The 13,054-nt window shown below is 40.9% G+C and overlaps 1 protein-coding gene across 1 annotated transcript; it reads left to right on the plus strand.

The window, feature by feature from the left end:
* Positions 1–5,636: 5,636 nt before the first annotated feature.
* Positions 5,637–8,481, plus strand: LOC112231798. Its single transcript, XM_024398568.2, has 2 exons — positions 5,637–5,781; positions 7,187–8,481. Exon 2 carries the CDS (start codon positions 7,201–7,203, stop codon positions 8,245–8,247), a length of 1,047 nt encoding a protein of 348 aa, XP_024254336.1. The 5' UTR covers positions 5,637–5,781; positions 7,187–7,200; the 3' UTR covers positions 8,248–8,481.
* The last annotated feature ends 4,573 nt before the right edge of the window (positions 8,482–13,054 follow it).

Below are 13,054 nucleotides of genomic sequence, written 5' to 3' on the forward strand. Positions count from 1 at the left end.
CAGAGATGGTGGGGCTGAGATAATATTTTTCTCTGACTGTGTGGTGTCTCTCTCTCTCTCTCTCTGAATCATATTTCCACCCACAACTTACTTATTTTCACCAGGTCACACTTTTTAACCATCACTAAATCATTGAAACCAAGGCCAAACTCTAAACCAATTCTCTTCCTCTTTAGGACGGTCAATTTAAAAGGAGCCTTCCATTTGCTTTCGAATGACACGGGATGCGGAGAGATGGCCATAAGTGTTCTCTCCACAGTAGACTTCTGAGGGTATTTGATCAAGTAATTAAGCATTTGTTTGTAATATCTTACAGTAAACAAAAACCTTTCAACTTGATCTCTACATAAGCTTTTTAGTGTTTTTCAAAATGTTGTTATTACGCGACAAGTTCAAGGCAAATTTGTTCGCGTTTTCAAATGATATACACAGCGTGAACAAAACATTAAGAACACCTGCTTTTTCCATGACATAGATTGACCAGGTCAATCAAGGTGAAATCTATGATCCCTTATTGATAAATCCACATGAATCACTGTAAATGAATGGGAGGAGACAGGTTAAAGAAGGAATTTTAATCCTTGAGACAATTGAGACATGGATTGTGTATGTGTGCCATTCAGAGGGTGAATGGACAAGAAAACATTTAAGTGCCTTTGAACACGTTATGGAAGTAGGTGCCGTGTGTATCAAGAATGTCCTTTGGGTGGAGGACCATCAAGCCAACTCGACACAACTGTGGGAAGCATTGGAGTCAACATGTGGAACCCTGTGGAACGCTTTCGACATATTGTATTGTAGAGTCAATGCCCCAACGATTTGTGGGTGTTCTGAGGGCAAAAGGGGGGGGGGCAACTCAATATTTGGAAGGTGTTCCTAACGTCTGGTATACTCAGTGTATACCCCATGATTATGGCTTGTACCTTAATTGTAGTAGCATCACTGTGTTATGCTATCGTAACTAAAGCAATAAGAGACTATTACTGGATGTAGTCGTTGGGATAGTTTTTGTTGTCATGGGAGGCTTTTAAAACAAATTTTGTGGCTGGCCACCCCTTTACAACTCGGAAGTTATGGTTTTGCTGAAATCATATCAAATCAAATCAAATTTATTTATATAGCCCTTCGTACATCAGCTGATATCTCAAAGTGCTGTACAGAAACCCAGCCTAAAACCCCAAACAGCAAGCAATGCAGGTGTAGAAGCACAGTGGCTAGGAAAAACTCCCTAGAAAGGCCAAAATCTAGGAAGAAACCTAGAGAGGAACCAGGCTATGTGGGGTGGCCAGTCCTCTTCTGGCTGTGCCGGGTGGAGATTATAACAGAACATGGCCAAGATGTTCAAATGTTCATAAATGACCAGCATGGTCGAATAATAATAAGGCAGAACAGTTGAAACTGGAGCAGTAGCACGGCCAGGTGGACTGGGGACAGCAAGGAGTCATCATGTCAGGTAGTCCTGGGGCATGGTCCTAGGGCTCAGGTCCTCCGAGAGAGAGAGAGAGAAAGAGAGAATTAGAGAACGCACACTTAAATTCACACAGGACACCGAATAGGACAGGAGAGGTACTCCAGATATAACAAACTGACCCTAGCCCCCCGACACATTAACTACTGCAGCATAAATACTGGAGGCTGAGACAGGAGGGGTCAGGAGACACTGTGGCCCCATCCGAGGACACCCCAGACAGGGCCAAACAGGAAGGATATAACCCCACCCACTTTGCCAAAGCACAGCCCCCACACCACTAGAGGGATATCTTCAACCACCAACTTACCATCCTGAGACAAGGCTGAGTATAGCCCACAAAGATCTCTGCCATGGCACAACCCAAGGGGGGGCGCCAACCCAGACAGGATGACCACATCAGTGAATCAACCCACTCAGGTGACGCACCCCTTCCAGGGACGGCATGAGAGAGCCCCAGTAAGCCAGTGACTCAACCCCTGTAATAGGGTTAGAGGCAGAGAATCCCAGTGGGAAGAGGGGAACCGGCCAGGCAGAGACAGCAAGGGTGGTTCGTTGCTCCAGAGCCTTTCCGTTCACCTTCCCACTCCTGAAAGTGAACAAGACAGTTTCAGTAAGAGATTGTCCTCAAACAAACAACTCATTTCAAGGTGAAATCATTGAAAGAGAAAATCTAAAACCTCCGTTTTGAGTTACAGCAGCTGACAATCTGTGGCGGATGTTGATTATTTAAAGCATAACGCACCAATCCACTCAGTGGCCCTGGGGTTAGTGTCGGCCATGAGACTGGAAGGTTGAGTTCAATACCCAGTTTATTCATACCAAAGATTCTAAAAAGTGGGACCAAATGTATCTCTGCCTGAAACACCCGCATTAAGCAGATGGATTCGGGGTAAGGCATTGTGATAGACTAGCTTCCTGTCCAGGGGGTATACTTGTGTATCAAGTTACTTCACGCTACTGAAACAGGAAATAGGCTTCTGCCTTATGGGCTGTTATGACAGGGACAAGGCATATTATAATGCACCCAGAGGTAACGTTACTTCCCATACATTTTTCACCAAACCTAAACTTCTTAAGCTTGTTGATTATCTTTATTACGTGAAATGCAACATTTTCAACGTTATTGACACCAATTGATGGTGAAACTGAGTTCCCGGCTGCGGATTGTGCCATTACGCATCACAGATACATCAAAGAAAACAATTGATATTTGCAGTGAAAAATGTGTAGCTTTTGCTCCATTTTGTGAACAATTTATTTGTGTCTTTTCAATGGAACTTTGTTGGTGGAATTTCTAAATTCCTATATGTTTTATAGCCAAAATCAAATTCGCACTCTCTCTATTCATTAATGAGTTGTAAATTCATTAATTATGCATGAAGTGGATCGAGACCAGTCTTAAAAGCCAGGTAACAGCGTTTATTACAAGAGAGTACTGAAGCAAAATACAAAGAACCTTACATTTTAAAGAGAGGACATGAAATGACATCATCAGTTTCTCACACTCTCTCCGATTCCCACAATAGCCCAGTGTTTTCAGGTCCGGAGATGTCTTCTACTCCCCTCATAAACCAGACATTCCAATCTGTCTAAAAGATATCTTCTCCTCCACAAATGGTACATCAAGGACCATTCTTATCTGTCAGAAAAGATACATCATCCCTCTCCCTTAAACTTCCCGCAAGGTACAGACAATTAATTCGTTTTGTTTACATTTTCAGAAACAGCTTAACCAAGAGCCCATACATTTCGTACCATAACATGATAGTATTAGAATAAATGGTTCTAATTGAAATGTATACATTATTAATCATTTCAACTATAATTTCCTCCAACAAACGTTTTCGGACTATTTTTCTTCTTTCAGGCCGAGTGCACGATGTGCTAGTAGAGCTCTACCAGTGTGAGCCGGAAGCAGTCATTGGTCAGGTACATGAGACGGAAGCAGTGTCATTGGTCAGGTACATGCTCTGGAAGTAGTGTCATTGGTCAGGTACATGCTCTGGCCTTGCACACCCCACCAGCCTCAGACTGCAGTTGTCTTTTCACTACTCAAGCAGATAACCAGCCTGCAGCTTGAGAGTGGTGTTCCACTGAGGGCCATATGCCTGTCATTCAATTTTCCTCATAGGACAGTAAGTAATCACTGCTATAATCCGATTCTATAATGTGTCTACTTTGCCTGCAAAGGTTCATAACCAAATTCCTGTTTTGATAAACAGATCTGTCATAGAAGCCAAGTGCTACTTATATGTGAAGATGCATTTGCTGCATGTGTTGATGTCCTACTCCGATGGAATGCAGTAATGAATCAAGAGTGCCTTTATTAAGTAACTCCGTTCATTCACTTCAGGGAAGAGACTTGTATACTGCCCGAATGTAATATGCACTGCATCTTAACAAGAACTTCCACTTCCATTGTATCTATTGCTGTTTCTAATTTAAAGTGAAAGATAATAAGTATATATTGGTGATGGTATCATTGTATGAAAGTTGTGGTGGAAATTCTACCGTTAACTAATAATGAGGAGAGGCAAAATCAACAATCAATCAAGGTATTACTTTTATTAAAAACGTATTATAAATCAGGAGGCTGGTGAAAACAACTGGGTGAAAAGGTTGCCTCAGTCTGTTTCAACTGAGAGAGGACGACAGGGGCCAGAATGACAGGGAGTCACTCCAGATACACTTCCTCTAACAGTAGCTCAACAGTTCTAGAAACAGGCTCCAAATAGATTAATAGCTTTATCACTGGTGTGCAGAATATAACAATTTTCTCTGTCTCCAGTTAAGCTAAAAGGAACCAGTTAGTTTCTGTCAGATCTTGGCTGAGCGCCCAGGTATCATGGGGTCATTCCACACACACAGAACAGTTAGATCGGGCCTCTTATTAATACACACACACACACACTTTTCTGTCTATTATGAGTTAGTTTCTTTAACAATCTCAAGCCCAATGCCTAGGCTTAAAGAAGTATATTTTAGTACACAAGCATTCGTAATGTTCAACAGAAAATGCCCTCACAACGTTCGCTTTGAAGATTGTGTGGCATTACTACAAAGTGCTCCAATGGGGATTATAGAGATGCGACTCTCTAATATTGGTGCTGAAAGATATTGATCCTTCAGAAAATAAATCTGTTGTCTATTTGAAATCTATCTCAGGCACCTCAGATACAACTGATTGCATTAGGCTGTATCAAGGGCTTTGTGATTCGTTGGCCACTCAATTCAGGTGTGATCGTGGCTGGATGGATAAAAATGCTTTCTCACGGTTCACTTGGAAACTAATTAGGAAACATGGCATCACTTTGTTCTTACGTAAGAACTGCAATGTAAGTGCTATGTAATTACAGTCTAGCGGTATTGGTTGTTAGAAAACACCACAACTCCAGCCAACATGTTTCAGAACAATGTTGATACTGCATTTATTACTGTGTACTAGTTATATAGGTTTGAGGACAGCTTGATTTTGTGTGACTACTTACATTGGCATCCATCTCACAGCTCCTGAATGATTATGGATTGATAAGTGATTTGTAGTGAACCGCATAGTTTTAAGTAATATATTTCTGAATACAATCCACTTATGATTCAAACCACGGACCTCATTCCTGTAAATCACTCATTAATGTGCAAAAACCTTCAACCTTTAAAATGATTGAAACAAAAGGTTGGCATTCAGCATTCCATGTACCTCTTACGTCAGAGACATCTCTGAATCTAAAGAATATGTGGCATTGAAAGTATGACTCATGTCTTAAATACTGAGTTGATTCTAAATTCATGTGTATATATTGACATACCGGGACTCTCTCCTAGAGGGGATTAATGAAAAATACAAACCACACAGTGTGGTCGCTTTACAATTATTACAAGATTACGAAAGGGTGGCATGCGGCTCATCGTTTTCAGCATTCAATGAAATGTATTGTGATTACCGGCTTGAATTTCATTTAGGACAGTTGAACGCAAGCCATTTCAATTCATGTAATTGGAATTATTTTCAGATCCAATTAACAGATTGGAGTTTGTATATTGTGTTACTAAGTATACTGATAAACTGTGATTTTAGTTGAGAGTTGGCAAAAAAAAAAAACATTTTTACAAAATAACATTAGGAGATTATAGTGTTAAATATCCGTGGCTTTTTGCCCATGGAACTTTGGGGAGTGGTTAGGACACGTCTACATTCTGCATATAAACAACTCGGCAGGATAAAAGTGAAACTATTGCTATACAATTGTAACTCCATAGCAGCCTAGCATATTACCACTTCACAAACATTGAATATACTTCATTCAAAATAGGTAAGTTGTTCATTTATTCAATATTTATTTGCATTCAATGTACAATTTGTAAACATGTCTTCTGCATAATGATGGACATAAGGAAGTAAGCTGGTTGGTTACAGAAAGTCTTGGTTGTTTTATTAGACTAGTTGGACAAGACGTTCAAGGTTTGCTCAAAGACGGTATCTTGCAATGGGGCTAGACAGATTTAAGACAACAATGTAGGCCTAAATGTTTTCGAATTGTTTTACAAGCACGCCTTGCCAGATTTTTTGTTGTTGTTAAGTTCCTTAAATGTGCTGATAATGTACCAAAGCCAAGCCACTATCCTTCAACATTCCCAGGGAAGGATGTTTGCTAAATAACCATAGGACAACAACACTCTCACCATGCTTCATGATTCTTAGAACGTTTTGTGCTAGCTGTGAAGTCTGTATTGAAATGCAAATTCCTCTTGAAGACACATTTCAGGCTCAGAAGGTTGATCACGTGATCACCTGTTTAATGACGGCTAAAATATGAAAGGGAGAGGGGATTTTGCATTGGGACTTTTATTTATAATTATATGTGGATTAATAAATAGTAACCCAACTGGGATACATTCACACTACCCACAGATCTAGACTCAGATTACCATAACCCCAATACTGATCTGCCATTGATGATGAAAAACATCTCACCCTATTGGATTGTCTTCTGTCCAGTTACTAGGCTACTTGTTCCATAGGTCCACAGTCCCTCGTTCGATTTGAAGAAAGTTAGCAAGGCATTTCACTGTACTTGTGCATGTGACAATAAAACTTGAAACACATCCCGTAGTGTCCTGTTCTAATCCTAGGCCCTACTGTATGTCTCATGCCCCGTTAGGCTCCTAGTCTCCAGCAGTTTGTGGCCTTAGTAGTAGCTGGCAATGAGTCCCCTGCCTTGTGAGGCCCTAGGCTTCCCGCCCTGCTAGGGTCTCAACCACCTGACTTGGGGTACCCACCATTTCCTGAACCGGTGGGCCTGCTGCCTTCAGGCGTGTACACCTAAGCCGGTACCCTCCTGGCCTCTATGAATGGTCACGAGAAATTACACTGCTCCTCTAGTTTTACAGTCAGATGCAACTTTACTGTCCTGCCTTTGCAGACACCTTTGATTATATCTCTTTTATTGTTCAGATTTCCATTGAAGGGCAGAACAGCAAAAGGACCATAAGGGTGAAGTCCACCTGTAGTTAGTGTGTGTTTCTGTCGTGTTGAGAAGAGGATGCAACCCATTTTCTCAAGGACCACTCTGTAGAGACAATGACAGAAAAGTGTGTGTCCTCTTTCACTTAGAACAGTTCAATAAATGTTTTGCTAGCACTCATTGACAATCAAAACCCACTCTTATTCTCTCTCCATCTTTCCACCTTTTCTACCTTGCCCTCCCTCCTTTCTAGAGAACATCATAACCATGGAGACACTGAACGAAATTGATCACCTCCAATCATCTGGCTTTGGTAGACCCCGGCCCAGACACGGCCTTCAACTCCTTCACTGGTTCTCCAACGACTATGTCACATTCAACAACGACAATGAGATGGTGACAGTGCGCAACCCTAAGAAGAAGGCGTTTGGCTTCCACCGCTTCTTCGACAACATAGAGGAGCACGATGGCCAATGTAACCAACTGCTACCAGACCAGGACTTACCGTACTATGAAGTGGGCAATCTGAATGCTGCAAAGTCTGAGAACCTACCGCATGATGTCCGCAAAAACCACACAGGACACAATAACGACAGCAACATCGACCGGATCATTATCAGCCTCCAGTCAGACCGTGTGTTGGACAGAATCTACGTGACCCAACATGATCATCACAGAGGTGCTTTTGACCCCCAGCGCACCTATCGCATCAGTAAGGGGTTGATCAGTATCATCCGTAATCTGGACCTGGATGATCTCCTGGAGCAGACTGGATACTCACTTCCTTGTCCTTCCTCCATGGACACACTTAACGAAATGAGACACCTCCAGTCATCTGGCTTTGGTACACCTCGACCTAGACACGGCCTCCATCTCCTTCACTGGTTCGCCCACGACTACATCAAATTCAACAAAAAGGGTGAAATGGTGACAGTGAGCAACCCTGAGAAGAAGGTGTTTGGCTTCCACCCTTTCTTCGACAAAATAGAGGAGCATGATGGCCAATGTAACCAACTGCTACCAGACCAGGGATTACCATACTACGAAGTGGGCAATCTCAATGCCCCTGGGTCTAGGAACATACCGCGTTATGTCCGCAAAAACTACACAGGACACAATGACGACAGCAACATCGACCGGATCATTATCAGCATGCAGTCAGACCGTGTGTTGGGCAGAATCTACGTGACCCAACATGATCATCACAGAGGTGCTTTTGACCCCCAGCGCACCTATCGCATCAGTAAGGGGTTGATCAGTATCATCCGTAATCTGGAGCTGGATGAGCTCCTGGAGCAGACTGGACAGTCTTAAGACGTTTCCCACCTGGCCAAGAGCATTTCGACAGAGGCATCGTACACATAATTATTCTTTAACCTAATTTCTGATGGTCAAATCCAAGATCTCTAACTGAATGATTTATTTTCTTACAAATGTATACTAGGCATGGGTATGACATCGTGTCTTCGATATTCCCCATACATGATGCATTGTAGGAAATTGTGAATGTTTTTACTTAGATAAAGGGCCTTGTTTTCAGATGTTTCACATCCTGCCACGTTTTTTTGTTATTTTTCCCCAACCATTTCACCTGTGTGGTGGAATTGCTACCTTTAACTAATAATGAGGAGAGGCAAAGTCAACAATCAATCAAGGTATTACTTTTATTAAAAACGTATTATAAATCAGGAGGCTGGTCACACCACCCACGCAGGTGAAATGGAGTGGGAGCCTCCTGTACAAAGAGTACAGGAACATTTATATAGTCAAACTACCCTAAGCAAGCATCTGTAAAACACGTGATCCTATGTATGTGTTTGTGTGTGTGAGGGGAGGAAACTGGGTGAAAAGGTTGTCTCAGTCTTTCGCAACTGAGAGAGGACAACAGGAGCCAGAATGACAGGGAGTCACTCCAGATATACTTCCTCTATGTATGGTCGTACTGGCCATACACACAGAACACACACACACACAAAACATGAATCTTTCGCCCAGAAACAGGCTCCAAATAGATTAATAGCTTTATCACTGGTGTGCAGAATATAACACGTTCCTCTGTCTCCAGTGAGGATAAAAGGAACCAGTTAGTTTCTGTCAGATCTTGGCTGCGCGCCCAGGTATCATGGGGTCATTCTAAACACACAGAACAGTTAGATCGGGCCTCTTATTAATACACACACACTTTTCTATCTTATATGAGTTACTTTCTTTAACTTTAGCCCAATGCCTAGGCTTAAAGAAGGATATTTTAGTACACAAGCATTAGTAAGGTTCAACAGAAAATGCCCTCACACCTGCAATTGTTATTGCCACACTAGTCGGAACTAGGAAACTGTAGTTATATACGTGCTGCCAGTAGTCATTGTAGCATGTAAATCTTAGTGGGGCAAACAAAACATGTTTTTGTAGATGCATGCCAGCAAAGCCACTACACAACACTAAACAATACATTAATTGCACTATAACGGTGAAAACGGTGACCGCAACTGTTTGGGCCCTACATAAAGCTGTCTCACCAGCAGTCCCAACACAATACCACTGCTACACCTGGCTATCAGCGGAGCCTTGTCTGGCAGCGAAACAGTTCATTCAGCTTCATTTACAGCCTTTAAAAAAAACATAGCTGATATGGCTGACTTGCTTAAACAAATGTGGTTTCTACAGACAATTAAGATGTACAGACTGTGGCATAAGGGGACGACAAGCGGATAAAAGGGAATCTGTAACTTCGATTAAGACATTAATGAGCGAGCCAGGACCGACGTAGTCAATATAACTATTTGTTCAGCACTTTTGAAATGTACAGTGACAGAATTCAGAACATGGGCCCTTATTGCAGTAATCTCCCTGTACACCAAGTCAGAACCGTATGATAAATAAAGACAGCTCATAAGCAGACAATGAAAGCTCTTACAATATTTTATGATGACATTTTTCAAAAACAGGCTATAGGCTACGTGTGCACCACCAAGTCAGAACAGTAGGCTAAATTATGAACAGCTTACTACACAACATACACTTAGTATTACTTTCTTAGCTGCAGGATACATATCTCCCTGTCATATTACATAATTTATGCAGCAGCATACAATACATTTTTTGACTCACCCTGTTCTACTGTGGTCCTTCGCGGTGGTCCTTCGTGGGTACATTTTGTCATCAAAGTCTGGCATTCTCTGAATGTATGGTGCTTTCAGACAACTGGGGGAAAAACAAATCTGAATCATTACGCCAGTGATCTTCAGGTTGGAGCTCTCTAAAGAGGCCCAAGTTCCCGACTTGGAATTCCAAGTTTAATGACCGTTCAAAACATATTTTCCCAGTAGGAGCACGTTTTCCCAGTTGTCTTGAACTCACTGAAGTCTGACATTTCCCAGTTCTGAATTTCCAGTTGTTTGATTGCGGCAGACGTCATGCTGGACAGCATGGCCCATGTTGAATGTTTATCCTTTTAAGCTTGGAAAAGAAACCCTTAAACTGAGACTTGGACTACACACCCACTACACTGAGTAGCAGGCTTGTGATTGCTTTGCAGTTAGCCACTGATTCCTTCCAAACCACTTATTGTTGAATTTTTCTAATTCCAACTTGTTGTGTAATGTTAATGTCCAATGGCCGATGAGCACCGATAAGTTTTATCTATAATTTCTCTTCATAATTTCTTTTCATATGACAAGGATTGAAAAGGATTTGCAAGTTGATTATTGACTTGATTCATGATGATGACTGCTAGCTTGCTACTAAGATCTTGAAAGTATGATGTTGTCATGATCAGTCCAATCAAAGCTATGGTAGAGATAACATGATTTGAAGTCATTTTATCTGTGGCCCATGACCTTGAGCCTTCTTGGATGGGCACCTATAATGTAACTCTATGGCAGCATCGAAGGGGCTTGAATTTTCAAGCTCTCCCCGTAGATTTTGCTGTGATGTGTTGTCCCCATGAGTGACAGAACACTGAGCCAATCACGGGGCAACTAGAGAACATTACCAACCCCTACACTTCGTATTTTCCGCTGGCTGCCCCACCACCACAGACTGCACTGAGCTAGGCTGAAACACCTGCATTTTGGAGCAGCCTTACTCAAGAAAGCAAAAAAAGAGACCATTTTTGTTTGCAGATTTATTAACAATTTATTTTATTTACATTGTTTGCAAACTGATATGTGACACGTATCAATGCCAAAATAACATGCAAAACAGCATGTTATCACATGCATGCTAAACAGGTGAGTCTCAAAACAGGTGGTTCTCTGCACCACCTGCCCTGAATGACGGGTTGCCACTGCGTGCTGCATTCAAACAATTAGCAAGTCAGAAATGTCTGAGTTTCCTAGTTCCGACAAGCATGTGAACACGGCATAAGTGTGTGTGTGTGGAGGGATAAATGTTTCTAATAAAATAATTGATTAGTTAATGAGTTGTTTTTTATTTAAAATGTTTAGTACAAAATATTGAATGTATCAATAACAGTCTCAAAACATTCCTAAACCAATGCCTGGGAAATTCTGGTTTCTAACGTGAAAACATCAACACCGCACTTTGAACAACAGCCTATACTGTACTGTTTGACCATTATATCATTATTCAAATTAAATAAAAACTTATTTACATAGAATAATGCTTTACAAAAGTAAATAAATGATCCATTTATCTGTTAGGTGCCTTTCGAGTAGTGTAACCTAATTTGAAAACTCACATGTTCAACTTAACTCCTTAAAGTCACACAACCAGTGCTGGACATGGAGCCAACATGGAGAACCTAACTTGCTATTTATCTAACTTTTCTATTTCTGCAATTTTGTGTTTGCCAAACTCATGTAAGTTTCTTGCTGACCAAGATCTGTTTTATTTCAGTAACTGTAACTAAAGTCTAAGGGCCCGGGACTGGGTTTCTACTAAGCTAACATATGGAATTATTTTAAGATGTTCATACCAAGGATCATTTAGCTATTTCATTTTTATGTATCAAAATATATTTAGGAAATTATTTGATGAAACATTGAATTTGGCCTTACTGCTATTAGCCCATATAAACACATGATTTAACAGATTCTGACATGGAAAAACAGTCAAAAATAAATCTATAGGAGTTATGTATTTGAAGTGTCTGTGCTATATCTGAGAGAGATTAAAAAAATAAATAATAATTAGTGTAATTACCCGTATACCTTTCACGTGGAAATGCCTTATTCACTTCCATTCATTTTTTCGTCCCGGTACAGGGACACCTTCAGATGAGTCCCATGACGCCTTGTGGGGTTGTAGAGCAAAACACCATCATGCTCATGAGTCTTATCTTTCCATACAGGGATCATATGAGTTGGGACACTACAGATGTTTTCGTGAGAAGAAAGATTTTCGGGATGTTTCCTGGTCTAACAAACCCCTCTGAAGCTCTGCCACCTTCCACCACAGACGTGGAAGGCCGACATCGGCGGATGGGATAGATTGAGACGCAGCCCGTGCCAAAAATACACAACTCATGCTGAAACAGACAGATTTTAATGGGGATAAAAATAATAACAATAACACTTTTCCCATCTCAAGATGTTAAATAAAATAAAAATACGATAGTGACTATTAAGGTGCCAAATAAGGTAACAGGGGTGACAAATTCATCTTAAATCAGCCATAAATCCCCTTGTGATGCTTTTACACTATGATTTGACTATTAGATGTTAATTTGACTATTAGATGAAAAAAATATAGTTACACCATATTAAAACAAGAGTTCAGCTCACGTAACAGGGTTGACCATAAAATGAGGGACAGGTGTGTGTGTGTGTGGGGGGTTCCTTAAAGTGAATCACTAATAAAAAAAGAACTTCTGAAATAACTTTGTCAAAGCAACCAAATAAATAGGGCTTTACAATGATGGTGAAAACAGATGATGCACAGAGGGACATACAGTTGAAGTCGGACGTTTACGTAGACCGTAGCCAAATACATTTAAACTCAGTTTCTCACAATTCCTGACATTTAATCCTAGTAAGAATTCCCTGTCTTACGTCAGTTAGGATCACCACCTTATTTTAAGAATGTGAAATGTCAGAATAATAGTAGAGAGAATTATTTATTTCAGCTTTCATTTATTTCATCGCAATCCTAGTGGGTCAGA

This window comes from Oncorhynchus tshawytscha, linkage group LG34, assembly GCF_018296145.1.
Source record: "Oncorhynchus tshawytscha isolate Ot180627B linkage group LG34, Otsh_v2.0, whole genome shotgun sequence".
In the NCBI taxonomy this organism is placed as follows: domain Eukaryota; kingdom Metazoa; phylum Chordata; class Actinopteri; order Salmoniformes; family Salmonidae; genus Oncorhynchus; species Oncorhynchus tshawytscha.

What these genes read in the sequence shown, in the direction of transcription:
- LOC112231798 (XM_024398568.2), top strand. Translation starts at nt 7,201, where the DNA reads ATGGAGACACTGAACGAAATTGATCACCTCCAATCATCTGGCTTTGGT.